Genomic DNA, 26,448 nt, shown 5'->3' with positions numbered 1-26,448 from the left:
GCACTTTTTATAACAACAAAGTGGAAAAAACCTGTGTCCATCTGTTGGAATTAATAAATTACTGATGAAATACTATGTAGCCATTAAGATTAAAGTATGCCTTAGAAACACATATTGATATGCAAAGATAAAGATCCATTGTGAACTGAAAAAAAGGTTATAAAACTAGTTATAATCCCATTTATATTTTGTAACATATACATGTTTACATGTACATTTTTTAAGATTTTGTAAGTACATTCAACACATTTTCTCCATCCAAATTTTTAAAATATCAATAAGTAAATCTGAACACAAGAAAATTACCCTCTTGCTCCATTTCTAACCACTATTCCTTAGTGTCTGCAACACTAAGTGGAATAGGAGGCAGCCAGAATCCAGGGAAGTCTCCCACAAAGACAAAAATCCACAAAACCACCTGCAGGTTCGCACTGGAGAACCTGATATTTACTATTTTAAAAGAGAATTTTTAAAGGACTTCACAAAACTCTGGTGCATTAGAAAGAGCTCTAGAGTTGGAGTTCCAATTATCTGATTAAGCAACTACATGATCTTGGCCAATCTCAGTTTCCTGGAGTAAAAATGGGCATAATAATCATCCCTCCTAGGACTGCAAGGACTAAGGGAGGTCTTTACAAAACAGCAGTGGAAACTATAAAGAATACCTCTCCTCTTTGGTTGAAACAACCAAAACCAAAACTTTAGAACCAAAGCCTTAAACCCCAGCAAATTGTTGTAAAATAGTGAAGAATTTAAAAATAAATAAAAAACTAAGTCTAATTAAATGGTAATTAGGAAGCACTTAGGGTCTGAACTAGAAAAAGGAAACAATAATGGTAAACACAACTGCACCACCTAAAAAAAAAATCTCAAATTAGTTTAAAAAGAAAAAAACACTAAACAACTGAGCTGACTTATGAACAATACAGAATCTAAATATATCAATTAGGCTGTACACAACAGAATTGAGATAGAAATATCAGCAGTTTAGATGCACTTGCAAAACAATATTAGATGAAAGCTGACAATGCAAAATAAACTGAATTTAAAAATCTGAAAAGGAGATCTGATCTGTAAACAATAGTGGCTCCAGGTTAAACAAAAATATGCCAAAGTAAACGCTAATATCAAGAAAAAGGTTCAAAATGTTGCTGGTATAAAATGAAATAACTTCGGCATAAACATTAAGTTATTACAGAGGCAAATGGCAATGATCACACATTTCTTTATATTTTTCTATACTCCTCAAATTTTTTACATTGAACAAATACTGTTTTTATAACCAAGAAAAAAAGGTGTGGTTTTACTTTTTTATTTTAAACCATGGAAAAGAGAGGCTCAGAATACTTGCACAAAAGCGAGAGAAATGGAGCTGTGGCTGAAAACATAATACCTGTCAAAGTTTTTGAAGGCAGAAGAATACGTTAAGAACTTCAGAACCTGAAGTGACTTTTCAAAAAATGATGAAACAACTGAGCCTTGAAAAATACATGACATCGGTAAAAACGAAATATCAATAAACCTGAACACAAGATATATTCAAATAGTAGCAAAGGATTAAAATCATCTGATAAACTAAAAGCAAATGCTGAGGGAATTTTAAGATTTAAACTTAGAATTTCAAAGTGCATAAGAAGTAGGCCGACTCCTAAATGCTTCATTTCTCCCATGAGAGAAGCTAATAATGAAACTAATAATAGGAGCAATAATGAAAATAATTTTGTTAAAACAATGTTTCTAACAATGAAGAAAAAGAGGAAAGAGGATGGGATGACATTATCTCCCAATCCAGCTTTAAAAATGTTGAGAATTTAAATTCCATTAAAGAAACTACATACGTATACAGGGAAAATGAGGGATAAAAAAATATGAACTTTAAAAAACAAGGCTGGTTATAATTTTTTTTAAAAAGATAATACAAATAATGACTAGGATGTGGAGAAAATGGAACCATCAGATATTGCTGATGAAAATATAAAATGGTACAGGCACTTTGGAAAACAGTTTGGCAGTTCTTCAAAATTTTAAACAGAGTTTCCACATGACCCAGTAATTTTACCCCTAGGTATAAACCCAAGAGAATTGAAAACATATGTCCACACAAAAACTTGTACATGAATGTTCACAGCAGCATTATTCATAATAGCCAAAAAGCGGAACCATCCCAAATGTCCATCAGCTGATGAATGGATAAGCAAAATGTGAGGGAGGGAGGTAGGGAGGGAGGGAGGGAGGGAGGGAGGGAGGGAGGGAGGGAGGGAGGGAGGGAGGTAGATAGATAGATAGATAGATAGATAGATAGATAGATAGATAGATAGATAGATGATAGATAGATATGCATGCAATGGAATATTTGGACACAAAAAGAAATAAAGCACTGATACACGCTACAAGGATGAACCTTGAAAACATGATGCTAAGTGAAAGAAGCCAATCACAAAAAGCCATATATTGTGTGACTCCATTCATAAGCAATGTACAGAATAGGCAAATACACAGCAAAAGATGGTAGATTTAGTGGCTGCCTAGGGCTGGGGAAGTGGAGTTTGGGAAGTAACTGCTAAACAATATAAAGTTTCTTATGGGGAGTAAGAAATTCATGTTCTAAAATTGATTGTGGAGATAGTTGCACAGCCTTGTGGCTACACTAAAAACTTCTCAGTTTCACACTTTTAAAAATAATGATGATGATGATGATGATGACGACGATGGATAGTAGCACAAATGCCATAATCACTTCATATAATGTGAATGGGTGAATGCCCATGAAAGCAGAAAGGTCTATATATGTGTTGGGAAACAAATCCTAACACAAACTAAAAGACAAATATAAATCCAGAAAAAGATGCGTATGATTATGACTTTAGGAGATACCATAAATCCACCCTACACAAAAATTAAAAGTACAACAAAAAAATGAAACAAAGTAAAATTTTGTTTTTATTTGTTTGAGAAAATAGATATGTCCCAAATAGAATAACAAAAATATAAGATAAACTGGAAAACTGAAAAATAAACCTGTGTCATTGTAATTGGAGGCTTCAATAGTTCACTAGCAGGAGATGACAAAACAAAGAAAAGCACAGAACTGACATAAAGCATATTTTAAACCATCCCCCTGGGTAGGGGCCAACTTGGCAGAGTCAGGTTCAAAAAAAGAAAGATTTAGATAGATACAGAAAGAGACAATATGGCAAATGTGGCAAAGTGTTAACAACTGGGAAACCTGCACGTGTTCTCTAAGTTTGAAATTAATTCAAAATAAAAATTTCTAAGTAAAATTAAGGTATATAATAGAGGACTTAGAAGTCAAGGAAATAACACTTTCTTTTCTGGGGTACAAGGATCTTTCACATAATTTGTTCTCATACTAGGACCCAGAGACACACTTAGTTTTAATACAAAAGCTAGAAATTCCATGATGCATTCTTAGACCATAATGCAAGACGACAAAACAAACTGTAAATACATTTAAATTCATAGTTTTATAACAATGATGAGAGGAATTTTATCAGAAATACCTGTAGTGGAAAGGAAAAAAAAAACATGATGATCTATTCCCACCTAAAAAATTTAGAAAGACCAAAAAAGGGGGGAGGGGTTGAAAAGGGGAAGGAAATACTAGAACTAAGATATAAAATGAATAAAGGAAAATAGAAATGATTTAAAAAAAATCATTAGAAAGTGTTTCAAGTGAATGGTGTAATCAGAGATAGCAGGGTAGCTTTCAAATACAAAGAGGTAGGAGGTGAATTCAAGGAAAGAGTTGACAAGAGCAGGGTACAGCGGAGCTGCAAGGAATACAGACAGGAGGGGTGTTCAGACAGGAAAGGTGGGCACTGCAGAAGTAACGATTTCCATCCGACCTGGTGATTGTGAATAATAGAAATGAGGGAAGAAATACACACCAATTTGACTCTCTTCCAAACAGGCTCTCCATCCCAAATTAAGAGCATCACAATTCACCCCGCCTCCTACAGCAGGAGAGTGAGAAGCTGAGGGACAAAAAGATCAATGAAAGGCCAGCAGCCTCAAGAGCTCACGCTCCACTGGGCAGCTCTGGCTGATTTCTGCTAGGCAGAAATGAGAGCCCAGCGTTGCCAAGACCTCCAACTTTAGAAGGGAGGACCAAAATCCAGATTTTTAAGTGAAACCTCCAGATTTTTAATGGTTAATAACCAAACCAATTTTTTAAAAACACTGTGTAGCCCAAGTCCTCTGGGTTCCCCCCACTTCCACTGCTGTCATCTTTCACCAGCTCCCATTCTCTTCCCTTCTCCTTTTCATCTTCAGCAATTCAGACTTTGCTTTTCAAAACCATGATGTTACTCAAATCCTTTAAAAGTTTCCCTCTGTCTTCAGAGCAAGTGCCAAGCCTTCAGATCAGCCTCCAAGGCTTTCCGCTACTGTGGTGGCAATGTGTGACGCATCTCCTGCCTAAGTCCCCATATCCCAGGATCCAAATATATTCCCTTCACTAGCCCCATTTTTGTGCCTTTTCTACCGCCATTCCCTCGGCCTAGAATACACTTCCCAACTGTCCTCAGTTTCTATGTTCATTTAGTCACTAAATCATTCCACATACATTCAATATGGAAGGGACACCTAATTTTGTGCCAGGCACAGTGGCTACAGCAGTGAACCAAACAACCAAAAACCCCTGCCTGGAGCTACACAGAGGAGACCTAAGTAACACATCACAAAGGAAAAAGGTGCTTTGGAGCAGGAAAGGAGGAGGAGGGTGGGAGACGAGCAGAGGGGATGGAAGGCAGAAAATGCTGCAGTTTTAAGGCATCGTTTTGGAAGTGCCTGAAAGGCTGAGTAAAGAACTGGGACAAGAAGCTTCCAGGCAAAAGGAACATCAACAGCAAAGGCCTCGGGCAAGTGTGCCTGGTGTTCCCGATGACATTCCACTCTGTCTATAAAGCCCAGCTCAAGTGCCACTTACTCAGGAACGTTTTTGATTCCTACAAGGCAGAATTACTCATTCCCTTGACTCTCTATCTGTGTCTTCCTTAGGGTACCATGTACAGTGGAAACCCTCTTTTCAAACATATACAAAAGTAATCACTGACCAATTAATTTAAAAAGTCAGGTAGCCCGGCCGGGCGTGGCTCAGGGGTTGAGCGTGGACCTAGGATCCAGGCGATACGGGTTCGATTCCCGGTCAGGGCACATGCCCGGGCTGCGGGCTCAATCAATGACTCTCATCATTGATGTTTCTATCTCTCTCCCCCCCTCTCCTTTCCTCTCTCTGAATTAATAAAGATATATTAAAAAAAAAAAAAAAAAAAAGAAGTCAGGTAAAGCAGGAAGTCATGTAGAAATGACATGTCCATGTTTTTAAATATGTTTTTATTGATTTTAGAGAGAGAGGAAGAAGTTTGGAGACAGAAAAACATCGATCGCACCTATTTTAATCATTTTTAACTTCAGACATATAAATGTACATTCCTTTCCCCGTGTAGTACCAAAACTTCTTCTTTAAGTATGAGGGCTATACCACACCCATAATCCATTATCTACAATGTCCATTTTCTTCCCCTTTAAAGTGGAAAGGGACTTCAAAAAATATTTGCCAAGTTTCCTAGGAGCAGAATCCTTCCAGAGATTTACAAGGTTTCTCCAATCTGTTTCAGTTGTCTTGACCATAATAATCTAATTCACTGAAAGGCAACTCTTTCAGCCTCTTGCCTTTATCAAGTCTTTTCAAGCATTTCATGAAAACAGCTCTTTCCACATTCATATTTAAGCAATTTGAGTAATACTTACTAACTTATGCTCACAAATACCCGTGATACAAATAAATTTGAGAACAAACACAACTGACTCTTCCTTGATAAGCAGAGAAATCAAATGAAAGGCAAACTAGAGCTAACCTACAAGTCTGAGCATCTGTGAGCTATGCTCAAACTTGGTTAGCATGGCTTAATTCAGATTGTAAAAATTATGCCCAGTAAAGAATCTGAACAGACGTTTCTCCAAATAAGAAATTTGTATGGCCATTTAGGTGGCCAACAAGTACATGAAAATGTGCTCAACATCATTAGTCATTAGGGAAATGCAAATCAAAGCCACACTGATACACAACTTCACACCCACTAGGATGACTATAATCAAAATGGCAATAACAAGCATTGGAAAGGATGTGAAAGAATTGGAACCTAGGTATGTGCCCCAACTGGGAATCAAACCGTGACCTTCTAGTGCATGGGAGGGCACTCCGACCCACGGAGCCACACCAGCCAGGGCCATGACATTTTTAAAACCTAATTCAAACTCTCCACCTTATTTCTACTACCAAATGTGACTTAATAGTCTCTCAGTATGTTTTTCTGCCTCCCTAAGATAGAAATATCTCATGTATTTGGCTTCCTCCTCCCTCTCACTCTATTGCCTAAAAGGACCATTATCATTACCTTTATGTTACAAATGAGAAAAATGTCAATGTCTGAGGTCACCTTTCTTCAAAGTTCATCTTTCTTGACATGAATCATGCATTTCCAAACTCTTTTCTCTGAACAAAGGACTTTCTAAGAAGTTAGATTTTAAAAGAATAAATACAAATAAAGCAATAAGTAGAAAGTCCAGAAAGACTGGAGAGTTGAGGCAAGAGGACAATTTAAAAAAAAAAAAAAAGCTTGTTTAGACTAAAAAGAGCTAAACAAAAGGCCCACGGCTTAGGGAAGATGATGTAATACCAAGAGATGACAGGGACAAATGTAGACCCATTTAGCTGCTTCTTCGCTTTAAGTTCTCTTCATCAAGGATTATGACCTTCAAACTGGGAAGGGTAGAACTCTAATAAAAAGGGGCTAATATTTAAGGCAAGTAGCATGGAGAGTGGATGGTAACAGAATACAGAGCTAGCTCAAAAGAATTTGCTTTCTGATCCAAACAAATCACACTCCATGATAGTGAAAAAACTCTGAGATCTGACTGCTGATTACCTAAGCTATCTTGACAAGGTGCCAAAAAGACCAGGAATGAAAGACTGCTTTCTCAATTTTCAAAAAAGGAGACATGCGAATCCAGGAAAACACTATGGGTAAACTTGCCACACAGCCTCTGAAAATTTCTAGAATGGGTAAGTAAGTTTTTGAACACAATAAAAAGAAAATGCCACCATGGGGTCTTTATTAAGGCAGGCTACACAACATTTGCTTTTTGATAGGATTACTAAAATGAAAAATGGGAGGATAATACATACATATGCATAACTGATTCTAACAAGACAACCTAATAGAACCTTTTAATGGTAAGCTGGTGAAAAAACGGGAAAATGTTGAACAGCAGAAGCTCATAAATCTGTTAGACTTTGCTAGGAAGATGTATAGCTAGCTGGTTGAACATCTGGTTGATTAATGTATCAACATCGACCAATTTGGAAGGAAGTCTCCAGTAAAATATCACAGAATTCCATCCTTTGCCATGATCTAGACAACTTCTATTAATTTAATAAAGCCATAGACCAGTTCTTCACATGTGCAAGGGCCACAAGGCTGTGAGTGACCCAACACACACAGCCTGACAGAATCAGGCTCCAGAGAGATGCAACTGGGCTGAAATAAGAGTCCAAAACCAAAAATGAAATTTAACAGGGAATCAAGGCCAGCATTTAGATTTTAAAACTCAAATATAGCCCGTCTGGCATGACTCAGTAGCTGAGCATCGAACTATGATCCAGGAGATCGCAGTTCAGTTCCTGGTCAGGGCACATGCCCACGTTGCCGGCTTGATCCCCAGTAAGGGAGTGCAGGAGGCAGCTGATCAATGACTCTCTCTCGTCATTGATGTTTCTCTCTCCCCCTCTCCCTTCCTCTCTCTGAAATCAATGAAGACATATTTTAAAATGAATAAATTAATTTAATTAAATAAAAGCAGTTAACATTCTATTAAAAAAATAAAACTCAAGTTTATAAGGGAGAAAATAACTTATATATGGTAGCCTTTCTTACCTAGTTATTTCCCAGACCCAATTACTCTAATTTTCTAATTAATCAGCTTAAAAAAAGGTTTCCATATGAATCATCCCCAGATCTTCATCCTCACAAGAACCTATGTCATTTAGTTAAAACTCTAGCTTTAGACTAAAGTTATTCAAGTGTATCTTAGCATTAGAAAACATTTTATTTGATCAGCCTAATTTATATAAATATATCCTAAAAGAAAGCTCAGATGTTATTAAATCCAAGTCTTTTTTTTTTTATGTCTTTATTGATTTCAGAGAGAGGAAGGGAGAGGGAGAGAGATAGAAACATCAATGATGATGGTCATTGATCGGCTGCCTCCTATACACCCCCGACTGGGGATCGAGCACACAAACTGGGCATGTGCCCTGACGGAGAATCAAACTTCGATCTCCTGGATCATAGGTCGATGCTCAACCATTGAGCCATGTCCACCGGGCCAAGTCCTTCTTTTAATAGAAAAGAAAACTAAGAAAAATTAAGTAATTTGTTCCAAATAACACAGCTGCTTAGCAAAGGCCATGTCCCCTTTTTCCCACACCACATGGGTTTCCAGCCCTCTGAGTCCTTTCTTAAAATGTGTACTACATACTAGAGTTAGAAAACATACACAAAAACATCCATCAACACTATATTTTGCTAAGGAAAAATTAGCTTAGCACAAAGAAATAAGCACAGCTCATTAGCCCATAAAATATTTTGACATGCCATGATCACTTACAAGTTAGATAACCAATATATGTTACCAAAAAGCACTCTAAAATACAAATGGTTTTTATTCTCAACCATTAGTGTGTGATTATTTATTAAAGCATTATCCCATATCCCATTTAACATTAGAAAAATAAGGTAAAAGTTATTACATGGATGGAAAAGCTTTTAATGGACATGCCATTGTTTATTGTGCTCAAAATCCTGCCCCCAACCTAAAACATACTGTTATGAAATTATTAAAATATTTGAGATGTTCAAACCTTAAAGCAGGCCAAAGGTTTCCTTCATTTAGGGTACCATAAGAGTCTGTGCTAAAGCCCTCCTGCTTCCTCCTTACTCCCCCAGAAACAAAGACCCTTCAATAGCCCAAAGGTAAAGAGGTTGTCTGGCAGGCAAGCCAGTGGATCCCCAGTGGCCTAACGTCGATCCTACCCTCCTCTCTTCTCCCCCTCCCCACCCCAAGCCTCTTGTCCCACCCCCTTAGTTTAAAAAGAGACAAATGGAGAATTGGGAATTGATAAAGGGGTAAGTTAGCAGGGCTGTGGCTTATGATCACTAGCATCTGCTAGGCCAGCTCCAGGAGGACCCACCCACCCCTAAATGAGACCTGGTTGCCTCTCCTAGCCCCAGGGCTCCTCTGGGACCTCTTTTGAAAGGAAGAGGGAACTTCACTGCCCCAATACCCTCCTCCCCAGTCTCATCCATTAGAGCCCCAGCAAGCTCTTTGTTTCCAACAGCTGGGGGGGGGGGGGGGGGAGGCTCAGAGTGAGGGGAGAGGTCACTCCCTAGCTCCCGCTGCTGCCAATCTCCAGGCCCTCCCGCAGCACACACACACACAGACAGGATCATTCCCTCCTTGCACACCACCTTCATAACCCGGGGTCACACAGGAGGCATGCACGGAGACCTACTCTCCTCTTTCTATTACCCAAACCCTACACAGGGTAACTCCCTAGTTCCGTCCTTCTGAATCGACACAACGGGGTTCACTCCAGGACCCCCCACTCTTTCTCCTCAATGCATATCCCAGGGCATAGCTCTGAGCCCCAAACTTCACCCATGCACAACAAAAAACATAGGGTCACTTCCTGGGCCCCAGAACTATTCCCTGCTCATATCCACAGAGCCCGGGTCACCCCAGCCCCCCAGCGCGCCCATGTCTGCACCCACAGGATAGATACATAGACACACACACACACACACACACACACACAGTGACTCTACATCGCCAATCTCCGTTCCCTTTACTCGAAACCCCAGTGCCCTGGGGAAGAACCTCCCAGCACATGCTCACTCCCCTGGCCCTCGGCCTCGCACCACCCCCCTGCCGGCCCCTCAAGGCCACGCTCACACGGCCACGCTCACACGGCCACGCTCACACACACTCACAATCACACACTCACACACACTCACACACACACACTCCCGGCCTGGGCCGCACTCCCTCCCGAGCCTTCACAACCCAAACGCGGGTCCCGCGTGCACACCCACGATCACGCCGGGGGCTCTGGCCGCCTCGCCACCTCCCCACAAGCCGGGCCCCCGCCCAGCCGCCCGACACTCCTGGGCGCACCGCGGCCACTGCCCACCCCCAGCGCGGCCCCTGCCCTCCGCGCGCGGTCGCCCTCGCGCCCCGCGCCCCGGGACCCCGCGCCTGGCCTTTCCCAGCCTGGCCGCGGGGCCCGGACGGAGGGTCGGGCCGCGGAGGAGGGAGGAGCCGCGGGGGCAGGTCCGGCCCGTCCTACCTGAGCAGTTGATGCTCTTGCCTTTGCCGCCGGGACACTCCCCGCCGCCGCCGCCGGCGGGCGGGTTGGACGCGCGGCTCCCGGGCAGGGAGAAGGCGAAGAGCAGAAGCACCGACGTGTAGCAGCAGAAGGCGAGCGGGGGCGCGGCAGGCAGCCGGAGCGGCGCCTCAGCGGCCGCGGCGCCCATGGCTGGCGCCCCTGGACGGCGGGAAGCGCAGGCGGCCGCAGGCCCGGGGCATCCAGCCGCGCGCCCGGAGCCCGCCGCTCGGCGCCCCCAGCAGCCGCGCCGCTGAGCCCGCGGGCGGCCCCTCAGCACCCCCGTCCCGCCGCAGCCCGCCAGCCCCCGCCCGCCGCGCTCGGGACGCAGTCGGAGGGTCGCGGCGCGCGCGAGGGGCGCGGGCGCGCGAGGGGGCGCGCGAGGGGCGAGCCCACGCCGGGGAGACCGAGGCTGGGGAGCGAGCGCGCGCGCGGCCGGCGGGGCGGGGGCGGAGGCGGCGGCGGGGGCGGGCCCAGCCCCTCGCTCGCCTCCTCGCCTTCCCTTTGTGTCCGCGGCCGTCGCCGCCTCGTCACAAAGACCCCGGCCCGCCCGGTGAGGGGCGCGTGACAGGCCGCGGGCGGGAGGGGTGGCAGCGACCCCGCCCCGCGCACCCCCCGCGCCGCGCCGGCAGCCCCGCCCCCCCGTGGCCGCCCCGCCTCCGGGGAGCCATTGTTCCCGCGGCGGGCGGCGCGCGGGGCGGGGGTCGCGGCCTCCCCGCCGTCCGCCTGGGGGCCGGCGGGGCCGGGTGCCCCGGGGCCTTACCCCAGCGGCCCGGTGGGCGCCCCCGTGAGCGTTTTGGAAGCCTTCCCTTCGCCCGGAGCTGGGTGGAATGAGGGCGGGGGTCTCAGCATCTGCAGGTGAGGAAACCACCCTGGAGGGGCGAAGGGGGCCTGTCCAAGGTCACGACCAGGACAGGGCAGGACGAGAACTAGAACCCAGGTTGTGGCTCCAACCACGTAGTTCTTAGCGATGGCGGGTGAATGGCTAAATTTCTGGGATCCTCGCCCCTACGCCATTTGCCCATACCCCAACTGAATTTAAAGGATTGTTTTAAAGTGAGGAATAGAGTGAAGAAATAAAAGAAAGTCACTATATACACTCAAGCTGCCAAATTACTAAAATCAAGGAAGTTAAGGTATGAGAAAACGATTCTATACTTGTTTTAACTAGCCTGGGAACTTGAACTTTTTAATTTTTTAAGAGACTATTTTTATTTTTTTATTTATTGCTTAATCCCTTCACCTATGAGCTTTCTAGTAATGCATCGGGACTAGAAACCACCAGAAAACTCTCTGACAACCACCCCAGGGACTAAGGAAAGAATGTTCAGGTATCCAGCATGTCACATAACCTGACCGCCACTATCCAGACCGCTGGTCATCTAGAGGATTATCATATAACACCAACCCAGGACTGATTCTTCTCAAGAATGTACCTTTTACTATAAGAACCCTCAGCTCCTCTTGCTTTTTTGGCACACTCAGGTATTGCCTAGTTTTTTTTACGGTTTGCAAACCTTAAGGCCCTTGAATAAATCTTTATCATTTGTTTCTAGCCAAAAGCCTCCCGATTTCATTTACACTCTATCAACAAAAGATTCTATATTGCCTTCCCCTGCTAATAATAGCTAATATAGAGAGAAGATCTGCTCTATAGACGACCTGGACAAAGCTCTTTATTTTTTTTATTTTTTTATTGATTTCAGAGAGAGGAAGGGAGAGGGTGAGAGAGACAGAAACATCAATGATGAGAGAGTCATTGATTGGCTGCCTCCTGCACACCCCTACTGGGGACCCATCCAGCAACCTGGGCATGTGCCCTGACCTGGATGGAACCGTGACCTCCTGGTTCATAGGTCAGTGCTCAACCACTGAGTCATGCCAGCTGGGCAGAACAAAGCTCTTTGCGTGCATGCTCTCTGATTCTTTTTTACGGACCTATAAGAGAGTTTTCATTCTCATCCCAATTTTACAGATAAGGAAGTTGGGACCCAGAGAGGTAAAGTGATCTGACTCCCAGTCCAGTGCTCTTCCTATCACATTATAAGTGAGACCCATCCATAGGCAGGAAGATTATGGGCTGAATTGTTTAAAAGACCTCTGCCTTTTTCATTCTATTATGCCGCCTCTCACCTCAGAAGGAATTTTTAAATCTCATTGAGAAACTGATAAATTTTACTCATAAAATTATTTTAAACGTGTGAAAAGCCACCATAAGCAAAGCCACATTAGGGAAAATATTTTCAATGTAAATAATAGACAATATACTTAATATAAAGAATATAAATCAAGAAGAAAACTACATAACAAAAATGGGAAGCTGTATTTTGTGCCTTATCACATAAAATACAGACAATAAATATATAAAAATATATTTAAACCTTTTAGTAATAAAAAGCAAATTAAAACCATAGGTGTTTTTTCCTGTAGATAATTAACAGTAGTTAAAACAATTGACAAAACCTAGCACTACTAGCTTATACATTTTGTGAGGGCAATTCAACCATATATGAAAAACCTTTAAAATATGTTTACCCTTTAATCTAACAATTCCACATATTGGAATTTATCCTAAAGAAATAATTGGACAAGCACACAAAATGTATATATGAATGTTCATCACAGCCTTTTTATAATAGTAAATATATTCTGAATGTTCATCCATGGGAAATAAAATATGGTGCTTCTTTGTACATTGGAGCATTATGCAGCTTTAACAATGATAATTAGGTTAGTATTTATGGACATGGGAAAAAGCAGGGTACTAATGAGTAGGTATAAGAAAATCCAATTTTTCTAAAATATCCGTGTGTGTGTACACATCCATAGGGGGAAAAAAAGTCAAGAAGAATATATAGCAATATATTAATAGTGATTACTTCTGAAAGGGAAGGGTATGACTAATATGTCCTTGCCCTTTATATTTTTCTGTTTTTTCTCAATGAAAGTTTTTATTGCTATATTTTAAAAAGCTCTTTCCTTTTAAATTATACTTTCATGATGCTTTTTCTATAAAATCACATTTTTACCATTTTAAGATTTGCCCCATACCTCTGACCTATAAGCAGTGGCATGGCAGTTGTTAGGACTAAAATTCAACTTCTGGCTTTTGAATCAGGTACGATTCAGGTTCCTGACTGCTCAGCCACAGCTGAGGGCTCCTCCTCAGACCCTCAGCTGCAGCAGCTTCTCTGGTAAGCTTAGCCTCCCCTGTGCTGCTTTCCTGCCGTGTGTCTTGGCTCTCCCAGCCTCAGTATTCTGCATCTTCCCCTTGACTGCTACCAAAGCCCAGGAAGAAATAATAAGAGGACATGATTCTTAAATAAAAAGCAAAAACTCTGTGGCTATAAATCACAACTTAATTTACATCTGCATCTTTCTTCAAATTAGTAAGAAAAAATCAACACAGATTCAAAAGTTTTCAAACAGAAAAGGACTCTACTTCAGAAACAGGATTTCCCTGACTTTAATCACCTAATCTCAGAGAGGAAAAAAGATCTTAGTGGTCATCTAATACAACCCCCATCACATGCTTTAATATTGATCACACCAAAATGTCAGAGAGCAAAGAGTGTGGGACTTGCTATATAAAACCACCCAGAGCGTTTTAAAGAATGTAGATTTCTGAACACCAGACACACTGGGGGAAATTCAAGTCTCCCTTATTTGTATTAAAGTTCTGTAAGTAACTCGAATACATGGCCAGTTTGGAAACCCCTGGCCTAACCTTGATCACTCAGTTATTGCTTCTTAACAAACAACCGCAAAATGTCAGCCCCGTGCCACAATAAACATTCATTTTTATAGGTCTGGGCATTGACTAATCTAGGCAAGGCTTGGCAGAATGGCTCTGCTTCAAGCTGGGCTTCACTTGTGTGTGCAGGTTGAATCCAATCTACTCCAGCATTATTCATTTTGGGACCTGGCTGAAGGGGCAGCAACTATCCAGGGGGAATTTTTCTCTTTTTTTTTAAATTTTATTTTCCAATTACAATTGACATTCAGTATTATTCTGTATTACTTTCAGGTGTACAACATAATGGCCAGACAAACATACACCTTACTAAGTGATCCCCTCAATGTTTTAAGTACCCACCTGGTGCCATACATAGTTATTACAATACTGTTGACTGTATTCCCTATGCTGTGTTTTTATATCCCCATCCCTATTTTGTAAGTACCAATCTGTACTTCTTAATCCCTTCACCTTTTTCACCCAGCCTCCCAAACCCCTCCCCTCTGGCAACCATCAGTCTGTTCTCTGTATCTATGAGTTTGTTTCTGTTTTGTTTGCTTGCTTATCTTGTTCTTTAGATTCCATATATAAGTGAAATCATATGGTATTTGTCTTTCTCTGTCTGATTTATTTCACTTAGCATAATACTCTCTAGGTCCATCAAAGGAAAATCTTCTTATGGAGATGGCATTGGTCCAAAGGGACATGCCCGACTGCACAAGTACTTTTCACACCCTGCTTGTGCTTGTCTGCTAACATCCCACTGGCTAAGACAAGTCTCATAGCTGAGCTCAAAGACAAGGGGTAGGAAAGTCTATTAAGGAGGTGAGAGAGAATAAACACCCAATAAATATTCTTGAACAATAATCTATCAGAAAGAAATCCTATAATTCACACTATTATTTACGCTCTGCAAAATGTCTCAGTTCCAGGTAACAGAAAACCCAAACCAAATTAAACGAGATTGGCTCAGCTTTTTTTAAAAAGCCAGAGGTAGGGCCTATTGTATGAGTTGGGTTTTGTCCTCAATAAAGCTCCTCTCATGGAAAACATTGTGTTTCTTCAAGAAATCTTTGTGAGCATCCACTGCATGCTAGGCACCACAGTAGCCTCTGGGGGCAAGAGATAGTCCTGCCTGGGGAGAAGGGGACATCTGAAAATTAACAGTTACAATTCAGTGTGAGATACTAAATCAAAATGAAGCGCGCGCGCGCGTGTGTGTGTGTGTGTGTGTGTGTGTGTGTGTGTCTGTCTCTCTGTATTTGAGGGGGTAGGAGCGAGGAGTAAATAGCAAATCCTACACCACACTCCCAGCCCAGACAAAAGTCTGGCTTTTCTGAACCTGCTGCTGGAGGGTCTAGCTGCATCATGGAGCCCTGATACACAGTAATGAGACAATTGAGGGCTGACAAATTGGCCCAGGTAGGAGAGAGTCACAGCACTGGAGCTCAGTCCAGGAACATTGGAATGATTCATGGGCCTGCACTGGGCAAGCCTGGGATTGACCTCTGGTCCAGCGTGAGATATTGGACCCCACTTCCTAGAGAGACAGGTCTTTAAAAAAATTCATTCAGTAATTTTTTATTGAAGGCCTACTCCTAGTCCCTGAAAATACAATGATGAGGATAACAGACTTGGTCCATGGTCCTTTATGAATTTTACAGTTAAATATTAATCAAACACTTATACAAATAAAAGTAAAACTGCACCGATGTTGATAAATGCTATGAAGAGGAAGGTCAGAGGGTTTACCTGTCAGCGTGATGCCTGTGCTAAGATCAGAAGGGTGAGTAGACATTAGCCAAGCAAAGAGGGAGTGTTCCAGGCAGAGGGAACATCATAAGCAAAGGGCCTGTGAGTATAGGGTCTGAGTGCAAGTCAGTGTAGTAAGGACAGAGAGCAAGGTCAACTTGTTTTAAACTTTGTTCATTGATTTAAAAAATACTTACTGAGCACCTACTAGGATCTGGACACTGTTCTAGATGCAGAGAAAGAGCAGTGAACAAAACAAAGTCCTGGCTTCTCATAGAGCTTCTAATCTACTAGGGGAGACCCCATAATAACAACATTGGTGGGAGAGAATATTTGTTGGATCGAGCCATAACAACAGTAGCTATAATTTACTAAAGACCTGTTACATCTCAGGTACTGCCAGACACGTCATATTTGTTGTCACTAATCTTCCCACCCACCCTGTTGGTAAGTATTATTTCCGTTTTATGAATGAGGAAACTGAGACTCATAAGGTTAAGAAACCTACCCAAACTACAAAGATAGGAAGTTGGAGTTACCTGGTTCCATCTGAGTCCAAAGCCCCAACAAATCACTAGCATGAACAGGTGGAGAAGCATCATCACCTGATACAAGACGGAGCAAAAATTGGCACCACTAAGTCTGCAGACATCAAGGAGTGTGCATGAGCCTTCTTGAGCCCCCTGCCAACACAGCAGGAGATTTTTGTGGAGGCGTCTTGTGATTGCACGCAGGGATTATTGTGATCGCATTGCCTATAATTACAATTCCAGTTGAAGACACTGTTACTGCTACCCACATCCCCTTAATGGTCCTCAATTACATAGATGCACAGAAGCCAAGGAGCCAAGGATCGCCAATATCCGAACAAAAAGTGCTGTGGGAATCCACAGAGGTAGCCTCACCCTGCCTGGAGGAGAATAGGCTTCATCCCTGTCATCCTGTGCATTTGAAAGACCTCACCCAAACAGTCCCCATGAGCGGGCAGAGAGACGGGATGGGACGCATGTCTGGGCTTTTCCTGCAGGTCTTGGCACTTGATTTTTCACTATCGCTTTGCACACAGAATAAAGATATTTCTCCATCTTTCAGCAAATGGGAATTTTCAGCTGCAATTCAGAAATTTCTCCAAGGGTTTAAACTCATAAAGGATTGTATCAAAGAAACAGTTTCTCTGACAAAGATGATCAGACATAAATGGTAAGAGGTACAGCATAGTAATTAAGAGTGTAAACTCTGGAACTGAGCCACCTGGTTGTGTATGTGAACTCTGCCACTTGCTAGCTCTGTCACCTTGGGCAAGTTACTTAACTTCTCTACACCTTAGCTTCATCGTGACATTGGAGATAAAATGTGTATCTACTTCACAGGGTTATTGTAAGGATAAAATGGGTTTGTATAGGTAAAGTGCTTAGAACCGTGTTTAGTACATTGTTAAGTACTCAAAAAGTAATTGGCTAGAAATAATAGTGGCACAGTAAGTGTGTAATGGGTTAGCTGTTATTAGTAGCATCAGCCATTAAACTGCATGTATAAGCTAGTCTAAGAGTCCCATGTGGATTAGCTAATTAATGCTCCCAAAAACCTAATGGGGAAGGTGCTATTATTATCCTCATACTGTAGGTGAGAAAACTCAGCTTAGGAGAGGGTATGTAATTTGCCAGAGGTTACACAGCGAGTGGGCAGCAGGATTGGGACTCAAATTAAGGCCTCTCTGACTCCAAAGCCTGTGGTCCAAAACAAAACCTAAAGAGTGAAAGTCAGCAAGCAGTCAAAAGAGCTCATCTGAGCTGTCTGGCTACTAGAGACACCTGCAGGAGGGCACCAGGCTGGCAGGGACAGCCAAACCACTGGGAAGGAAAGCTGTGACAAACAGCCAGGTAGGTCAAAGGGAAGGACGTGAGGTTACAGCCAAGAGCCTGGAAACCTAAGGATGGCATCCACTGAGCTAAGAATTATGAAAGCGAGAGAAAGCAAGGAGCTAAATACATGGAAGAATTAGAGTGAGTCCAATGGAGCTAAATCATTATATTTTACCACTGCATGTATTTAAGTATGTCAGCTTGCCTCTGTATGTATACATAGGTATGGAACATATGTCATTTGCCTGTGTGTGTACATATGTAGCAAGTGTATCAGCTTGCCTCTGTACATATGCATAAGCGTCAAGCATATGTCATTTTACCCTCTGTGTACATATGTATGGAATGAGTATATATCAGGTTGCTTCTGTGAGAGTGTGTACGCATGCATATTCAAGTGTGACAGCTGGGCCCTGTGTTTGCACATGCACACTTACATGTGTGAATCCATGCACATGTTACTGTATGTAGCCACTCATCTGTACAGTGCATGTGAACTTGAATTGGGACAGCTGTTTTCTAACTCTTCTCCCTTGGCTCCCAGTTGAAAATTATTGCCTACGGTGTGATGGCCTCAGGACTCAACATCAGGGTTAATACTGTGAGGCTCGGCACTTAGCCTGGGCTCCTAATTAAATAAGTTGTGAAGGCAACAAACAGTAAGACCGCATTCTGAAGCTGTTCCTCCCAACACAGAACAATAGTGGAAAGACTTAGGGGCACCTCTAGTGGTGGTGGCCTCAGCAACAGTGGGAACAGGGGCCAGGGCAGGGCATGGAGAGCACCATCATTCATCCAACATTCATCTAACAGGACTTAGGTTATGTCCCGAGCAATCATGCTGGACAGTAAGGATGGACAGGTGAACAATGTGGGCACAGTCTCTGTCCTGCAGTCTAATAGGAAGTCAGACTTGAAACAATTGCTTACAGTTGTGGAGGGTTGTATGAAGGATGTGTGAAAGCATCACACACGAACTCTCCCCCGCCCCCTGCCCCTAAGGTACCAGGGGCTGGAGGTTTTAAGGAAACTTCCCCAAAGAAATGATATTTAAGCTAAGGCTGAGAAACTAATGAAGAATTAAAAGGGGATGAAGGGGGAACAGTATTCTACAAAGAAAGCTCCACATGTAAAATTGAAATCAAGAGTATGGCAAGAAATAGAGAAATGCAGCTGTGGCTGAACCCTGGCGAGTGAGGAGGTGACTCACACAGGAATGAAGTTGGAGACTCCGGGAAGCAAGGGCCTGTCAGGGCCTTTTAAGGCAGAATACAGATTCAGACTTGAGCCTAAGATTATACACGGAATCAGCTGCTCAGAATTGTGTTTTTCAAAGATCACTTGGTTAAATGTGTGAACTATAAGGTATGTTAATTATATCTCAATGAAGCTATTAAAAAAAAAATCACTTGGGCTGCAGTGTGCAGAATGGACTGGAAAGGCAAAACATGCCCAAGAAAACCGTGGGAGAGCTATGGCAGTGGTCCAGGTGAGTGATGATCGTGGCTCTGACTAAGGAAGAAGGGGACAAGTAAATAAATTAAGAAGGTAAAATCTATAGAATTTGGTGACTGACTAGATGTGGGAAAGTGAGGGCAAGAAAGTGTCAAGGTAGGGCTATCCCCAGGTGCAGTGGCATTTACTGAAATATCCATCTTTGGAGAAGAAACAGGTTTGGACAGGGGACGATGGGTTCAGTTGTAGACATACTGAGTTCGAGGGGCCAGTGAGGCATCTGTACCCATCAGCCCAGGAGCAGCTGGATGTTAAGTCTGGTGGACCTGTAAGTGTGGGAGTCATCAGAAAATAAATTAATTGAAGTTATGGAGGTGGGTGTGATGACTTAATGAGATAGTATAAAATTAGAAGAGAAGAGGGCCTAGGCTGAAGCCCTGAGGAACTTCAGTGGAGGAAGCGATGAAAACCACCAGAACATAGGAGGAAAACCAAGGAACAAAAGTGTTTCCAAAAGCAGGACATGGTCAACTGGTCAAATGCTGCTGAGAGGTCAAACAAGATAATTACTGAGTAGTGTCCAACGGATACAGTCACTTGAAGTCATCAGTGGTCTTAGCAAGAGCCATTTGGTAAAGTGGTAGGGGCAGGATCCAGATGAGAGTTTACTAAGACATGAGTAAAAAGCAGGAATTGGAGATAGAACGTCTAGACAGCTTGGCTGTGAAGAGAAGAGAAACAAAGCTAGAGGTGACTGGATGGAAGGGGGAACTTTTTTAGATGAGACTGTAAAATATTTAAAAGCTGATGATAAAGATCCCTTGGGGGGGGGGGGAGTTGAATATACAATGCAGGAGAAAAGATCATAATCAATACTAGAAGATTCTTAAGAAGACAGGAATGGGCGAAATTCGAAGCACAGATAGAGTGACTGATTTTTGAGAGAAGGCACATTTTTTGTAACAAGAGGGAAGGGAGAATGAAGGCTGATGCAGGTGGTTTTGTGGGTATGGCAGTGAAATAACTGAGGAAACTCCCGGATCCTGGCTTCTATGTTCTAGAGTAAGGGAGGTAGGGTGGAGCGGGGACAGTGGGTAGGGGGAATGGCTGCATCAAAAGGTAGCTTAAGGTAGTTTGATGCTACTATAATAACCATCAGTTCCTTCTTAGCCTTTCCACCCCAATCTCCATCATCATCTCCTGTGTGGGCAATTGCTTTCTCAATCTTATATAAAAAGTTACTTATTAAAAAGTGACATAACATGCAATGTATATAACAGACACTACTTTCAACCAGATTACTGTCCCAAGTCCCTACTACACAGAAATTTTGGATCAGATTTGAGAAGGGTGGAAAAAATTGAAGTGTCATTGATGATAAGGGGAGCAAAAGCATGTGACTTCCCCCAGCAGAGCTCAGGAGAGATGGAAAGCACCAGAGACAGACACTAGACAGAGAAGCAACCTGAGCAGGGGCTCTGAGAAGAAAATTAGGAGCCTTTTTTCTCAGGTGGGCATTTGTCCACATTGGAGAAAAAAACTATCCTTCCTACTACTCACCTCCAGCAAAGGAATTCTAAAGGAGATGTTCTCTTAAGAAAGCTGGGGCAAAGTGGAGCCTTTGCTTTCTGAGTAGCCAGCGTGACTTGAGGTGACCCGGATTCAAATTTTTTCAAATTCGACATACTTTTTTTCCATATGAATCTTGGCAAATGGCAAAGACTGGTCTAATCATTTTGCAATCCCCATGAAATAGCTAGTAATGAACGATCATCAGTGGATGTTAAAACAACTGTATGAAAGGAAATAGCTAGTAACGAACGATCATCAATGGATGTTAAAACCACTGTATGAAAGGTTGTTGGGGACAATGATATTCAAACTTGAAGTATCGCCCCGCAGACAACCTATTAACTATGAGTGAAAGAAAATAACTTTATAATGGAGAGATCTAGCAGATACCGCCTTCACCGGGTGATCAAATTTAGCCTCGCCAATGGTGGGGCAAGCTATGGCTCGTGGCTCCTGAAATGATGTAATGAGAGGTAGGTGACATTAGGAGTTTAACCCAAATCTAATCACAAGGAAGTAACCAAATAAATCCAGAATGTAAGGCACATTGACAAGGCCTGAACTAAAATGTAATGTCATGAAAAACAAAAAATGAGAGAGGATTGTTCTAGAATAAATTAGACTAAAGAGACAAAACTAGCAAATGCAATAAGCCTGGATTGGATCCAAGTATATAAAGAGCAATAAAGGCATTCTTAAGACAACTGAAGACATTTGAATGTAGACTACACATAGATGATACTATTGTTAATATTCACTTTCTTAGGTGGGACAATGGGATTGTGGTAACATAGGAGAATGTTCTTATTCTTAGCACATGCACGCTGAAGAATTTAGAGGTGAAGTTTCATAATGTCTGCAACTTTCCTTCAGGTGGTTGAAAGAGAGAGAGAAAAGCAAACTGTTAACAATTGGTACATACAAATGAAAAAATAAAAAGATTTAAAAAGAACTTGATGCAGTCTATTTCTTCATTACTTCAAACATTTTTTTTTTTTGCCATGACCTTGGATCCTTTTATGTTTATAAACATAAACTGTGCTTCTTAATGTGCTGAATTAGATTGAACTCTTTAAAAGCATCATAGCAAGAAAATCGTTCTGCAAAACTTTTTAACATAAAAGAACGTCTAATGTGTGTAGAAGTATAAGCGAAGATATGGGAAAGTGGGAGAGAAAGCCAGGAAATAATAAAAGGAACTTTCCTGGGAGTCAGAAAATCTTTGTGTCCAGCACTCAGCCACTGGAGACATCGGCCTCCTTGTCTGCAACGTGGGGCTAATGGCATCCCCTTACTGCTGTACAGGTTCGGGAGAAACAGGATGTGAAAGGCTTTATAAACTGAAAATGGAGATGCAAGTGAAGCAATTTTTATCAGGCCACAGTGATGTCAGGGATTCTCAAACTTTATTATACCTCACAAGCACCTGGGAAGCTTGGTAAAAGTGTAGATTCCGGTCCTGCCCTCAGAGATTCTGATTCAGTAGGTCTTGGTTGGGGCCCAAAATTTCCTTTGAAAAAGCACCCCCAATCCTCTGGTGCACGGGATCTGAATCCACACCTAGACAGTGCTGTGTAGGTTGCTGTGATCTGCAATCCTTGCTACTTAATGTGTGGCCCATGCTTGTTAAATGCACAATCTGCCCCCGCCCCAGACCTACTGAATCAGAATCCACATTTGTAACAAGGCGCCCAGGTGATGTCTTCTCACATTTAGAATATTTGAGAAACACTCATCTAAATGGCAAGGATGATTGGTGACCTCTCTTTTTTGCCTTGGTCACTGATTCTCTGCCTGCTCTCGGATGGAATTGGGGTACCACCTTTCCCACGGCTGACACCTTTAACCTCACTTAGCTCTTCTCTCTGCTTCTCTTTGTTTCTGGCTGCTCGGTCCTAACAGATCTTGATAAACATAAACAGACAATCAAAATGCTTATTTTCTTCCATGCCTTTAAAAAGCTAACCAAAGCATACTGACTCAGGATCTAAATCCAACCAAGCTAGATATGTGATTCTTTTTTACCCATTTTTAAGTGTACAGTTCAGTAATATTAAATACATTCACATTGTTAAGCCACCATCTCCAGAACTTTTAGTGTGTGATTTTGAATAAGTCGCTTAACCTCTCCAAGCTTCATTTCATTATCTTTAATATATGGATAATATTACCTACTCCTGCAGAGTATTTTAAGAATTAAATAATATATAAATGTGCCCAGGACCCATAGCCAATGTTCAATAAATGCTAACTTCCTTCCTCACATTTGTATTAGGTTTCTAGACAGCACTGGATGTTTATAACAAATATCATCTATTGAAATCAACTGGTAAGAATTTTAAAAGCATATACAAAAATCTTCATATTCTGGGTACGTTAATGCCTTAGAACAGAGCAATTTATAAAGTAGAAGTATTCTATATTCTATAGAATCAGGCCATTTGAAACAGCTAAAGTAAACAGCAGCCAATTACTTTTTGTTGAGAAAATTGTATTTTGGAAGGCAACAACCCTTTTGTGCCCATTATATAGAAATTCTTGTACTGCCTATATTTAAATTGTTTTATAAACATCATTATGTTCTCATCAATAACTTTCACAAATGGTGCTTTCAACCTTGGGGCTGATCCACTTGGATGAAGCATTTGAGTTCCATTTAAGGACACTTTATCTTTTAAGGAGAATGCAAAATTGAAAACTTGGGTTACATGAGATAAACTGAAAAGATTAGTTTAACTTCAGAATTAGATGATTTAGAACAGGGAAAGAGGATTTAAAGATCCTCTCCTCCAACACTCTTATTTTAAAAACAATGAAATTAAGTCAATATCCAGAGATGTAGTAAGTTGTCCTCAATCACATGGTCAGTTACTGGCAAAGGTGGGACCAGAGCCCAGGTTCCAGGAGTGTGTCCTGGTGTCACATGACCTTGAGGAATGGGTGACACTTCAGCAGCATAGGTGATAAGAAGCTGAGAGCCCTCTGGGTAGACGGGTCAACAGAATTTCACAGAGCCTGGCTCCAAAATCAAGAGACTGATGAGTGTGTTCATGGAGTGTCACAGAATGGGGAGGCCGGAAGAAGAGATTAAGATGAAGGTTTGTGATGGGAGAAGAGTCTTGGACTCAACTCCTTGGTATTACACTGGTCCCCTTCCCACTTGTGATACTGTGGTAGATTTGATTATGTGCAAAAATATTTATCTCCTCATCTCACCATCTTAGGAGGAGTCTACTTCTCTCCTCTTGACTTTGGGCTCAGCCAGGAGACTTGCCTTGGCCAAGGAGATATTAGAAGATAAAACACTGAAACTTGAAAAAGGCTTCCACAGTTGACCTGCACCTCTGTACTTCTGCTGTCACAATGAGGAGAAGAGCTTCCCGTGGATGGCTTCTACCCTTTTAGCACAGGGCACAGAGTGATCACATGAAAGTAGATCTGCCCTAGCTACCCACCAGATTTCCCAATGGCTGAGTGACTAGAGTGACCACCCTCCAGTCCTGTAGAAAATATAATACCAGCCCATCTAAAGCCACTCCCTGAGACTCAAGGATAAGAATCTAGATGCATATGTACCTCACTAGCACAGCACCGGCCTCTGAGTGTCCTTGGTTACTCTGGAAGCTGAACCAGGTGATGGGACAGAAAAGGAACTAGAATCTTACCTTCTACTGCTACTTATAGTATTTCCACTATAATAAGTATCCTTTTGATTAAAACTAACCAATTTTTTAAATAACAGAATTTGGAATTTTCCCCCCAACAAACCCATTCCAATCGGTGGTAACAGTGAGAGAAACTTCACACACAATCTGGGGATCTGGATAATGTAGAAACAGAAGTATCCCATCTAATAATAAACTGCACTGTTAGGTTAATACTCAGCTTGCAAACCCAACAATTATATTGGATAATACAAGTTCAATAGATGTATTCTTTTAAAATCTTATGTAAGTAAGTCACCATTCTATAAATTGAATCTCATGTAAATGCACCAAAAGGCTATTTAAGGAAATGCCATGTTGAAATTTTTCACAAATAATCACGCTCTTGTATCTGTTATGGAATTTTTCCATACGGGGGCTCCCTAAACCATGGTCCACCTGGGTACGTCCCCCACAGGGCAGTACCTCTGCAGAAGGTTATCCACATCACAATGACAACACTAGTGTTAAAATGCTTTACATCACTCTTTATTTCAAAAATGCTTTGCTAACAGACTAATCTTCACAATATTCAAGGGAGGTAGATAAGTATTACACCACTTTCACAGATGGAGAAACTGAGGCAGAGATTAGTAAATTGTGTTGAAGGGCATAATATATGTGGCACAATTAGGAAAAGAATGTGTTGTAGTCACGGATCACTGGTGACCTCTCCCACGACTTCTGAATCCCACCAACACAGAAGCAGTGGACGCAGCCTGGAGGCAAGTCCTCGTAGCTGGGCCCGTCTAAGGCTACACTTCACCTCACTGACACCAGGTGTTGAATCTGCTGTCCTTTGGCAAGTATTTCCCTCACACACATTCTCGCAGGACTACATCTCTAAAACAGGGAAGTGTGGGATCGTTGTACGTACAGACGGAGGGGTTGGAGAAACAGGGCCCAGAAGGAGAAAGACAGAAGAGAAAACAAACTGATCTCAAAGCAAGCGGAGAAAGAACCAGGGTACCAGCTGGGAAGCAGCGCGACAGGAAGGAAAGCCACAGCAGAAAGGAGTGCCACTCCATTTGAAAGGCTCAAACATCCAGAAATGCTATTGAAGGGTAATTCTTAGCAATGACATTACAGAGCCACTCTTTATGGCTTTACCAAATATAATTATCAGGTCCTTCTGACATTCCCAGGAAGCACAACCACTCCTCTCCCATGGTCCAGACCAAGTGCTGATGTGATTGATCTGACACCACGGAGGCTGCTGACAACTCAAATGCACTCTCTCACCATGCCACCATGCCACCCCTCTTCTTCTGTTCTCTTCTTAAAAAAAAAAAAAAAAAAAAAGCCAATGCATTTTAAGATTCTGCCTGCCTGAAAAATTCCTAAAATATTTCCTAAATTGTTGATGCATAATAGGACAGGATTCCATGTTTGATTTTTGTAAAGGGGCTGCAACAGCCATACATGGAATTAGCCCCTCTCAGCCAGAGCTCCTTTATACAAGGGACTTTTTTTTTTTTTTTTAAAAAAAAGGACTTTGTGGATGCCAGCTGTCTAGAAAATAACTGAAGCTCAAGGTAAAGAAATCATCTTTTCTGATCTTTCTAGTACGAAGTCATTATAGGAGATGGTGACTGACACACCACCCGCTGCGATGGAGGTGACAATGGCAGAGCAGTACCAAATGAATGGCGTGACAAGGACCCAGGGAGGGGCTAAACTGTCAGATGAAAAATGGAGAGGCAGAAGTCAGAGCAAAGAGGTGACAGCCAACGAGCTGAGAGGAGGTGTGGGTGTTTGGGCCTGAGTGGGAGGCCATGCTCTAGTTCGTGTATGGGTCTCGCTTAGGACGGTCAGAGCCAGAAATTCAGCCTGTCTTCCTTTATCTCAGGAGGCAGCACCATCCCTTCAGGCATGGAGCTTTAAACTTTACCCCGCCCCCCC

General features: G+C 42.3%; 1 protein-coding gene across 2 annotated transcripts in view; it reads right to left on the bottom strand.

Moving 5' to 3' along the window:
* The window catches only part of LOC107546577 (myb/SANT-like DNA-binding domain-containing protein 3), a 92,311-nt gene that overhangs the window by 54,187 nt on the left and 11,676 nt on the right, over positions 1 to 26,448 (bottom strand). Inside the window, exon 1 of one of the 2 annotated variants that reach the window (XM_087822789.1) lies at positions 10,430 to 10,658. The exons of the other annotated variant lie outside the window; for it this stretch is intronic. Coding sequence (XP_087678915.1) covers positions 10,430 to 10,616 — 187 coding nt within the window. The 5' untranslated portion in view covers positions 10,617 to 10,658. Of the gene's footprint in view, positions 1 to 10,429; positions 10,659 to 26,448 lie in introns of those variants that run through there. 2 annotated transcript variants of the gene reach the window in all.

This window comes from Miniopterus natalensis, chromosome 12 (genome assembly GCF_054644295.1).
Source record: "Miniopterus natalensis isolate mMinNat1 chromosome 12, mMinNat1.hap1, whole genome shotgun sequence".
Taxonomy (NCBI): Eukaryota; Metazoa; Chordata; class Mammalia; order Chiroptera; family Miniopteridae; genus Miniopterus; species Miniopterus natalensis.
The sequence above is the reverse complement of the archived record's forward strand: the minus strand, read 5'-3'. Positions and strand labels throughout refer to the sequence as shown.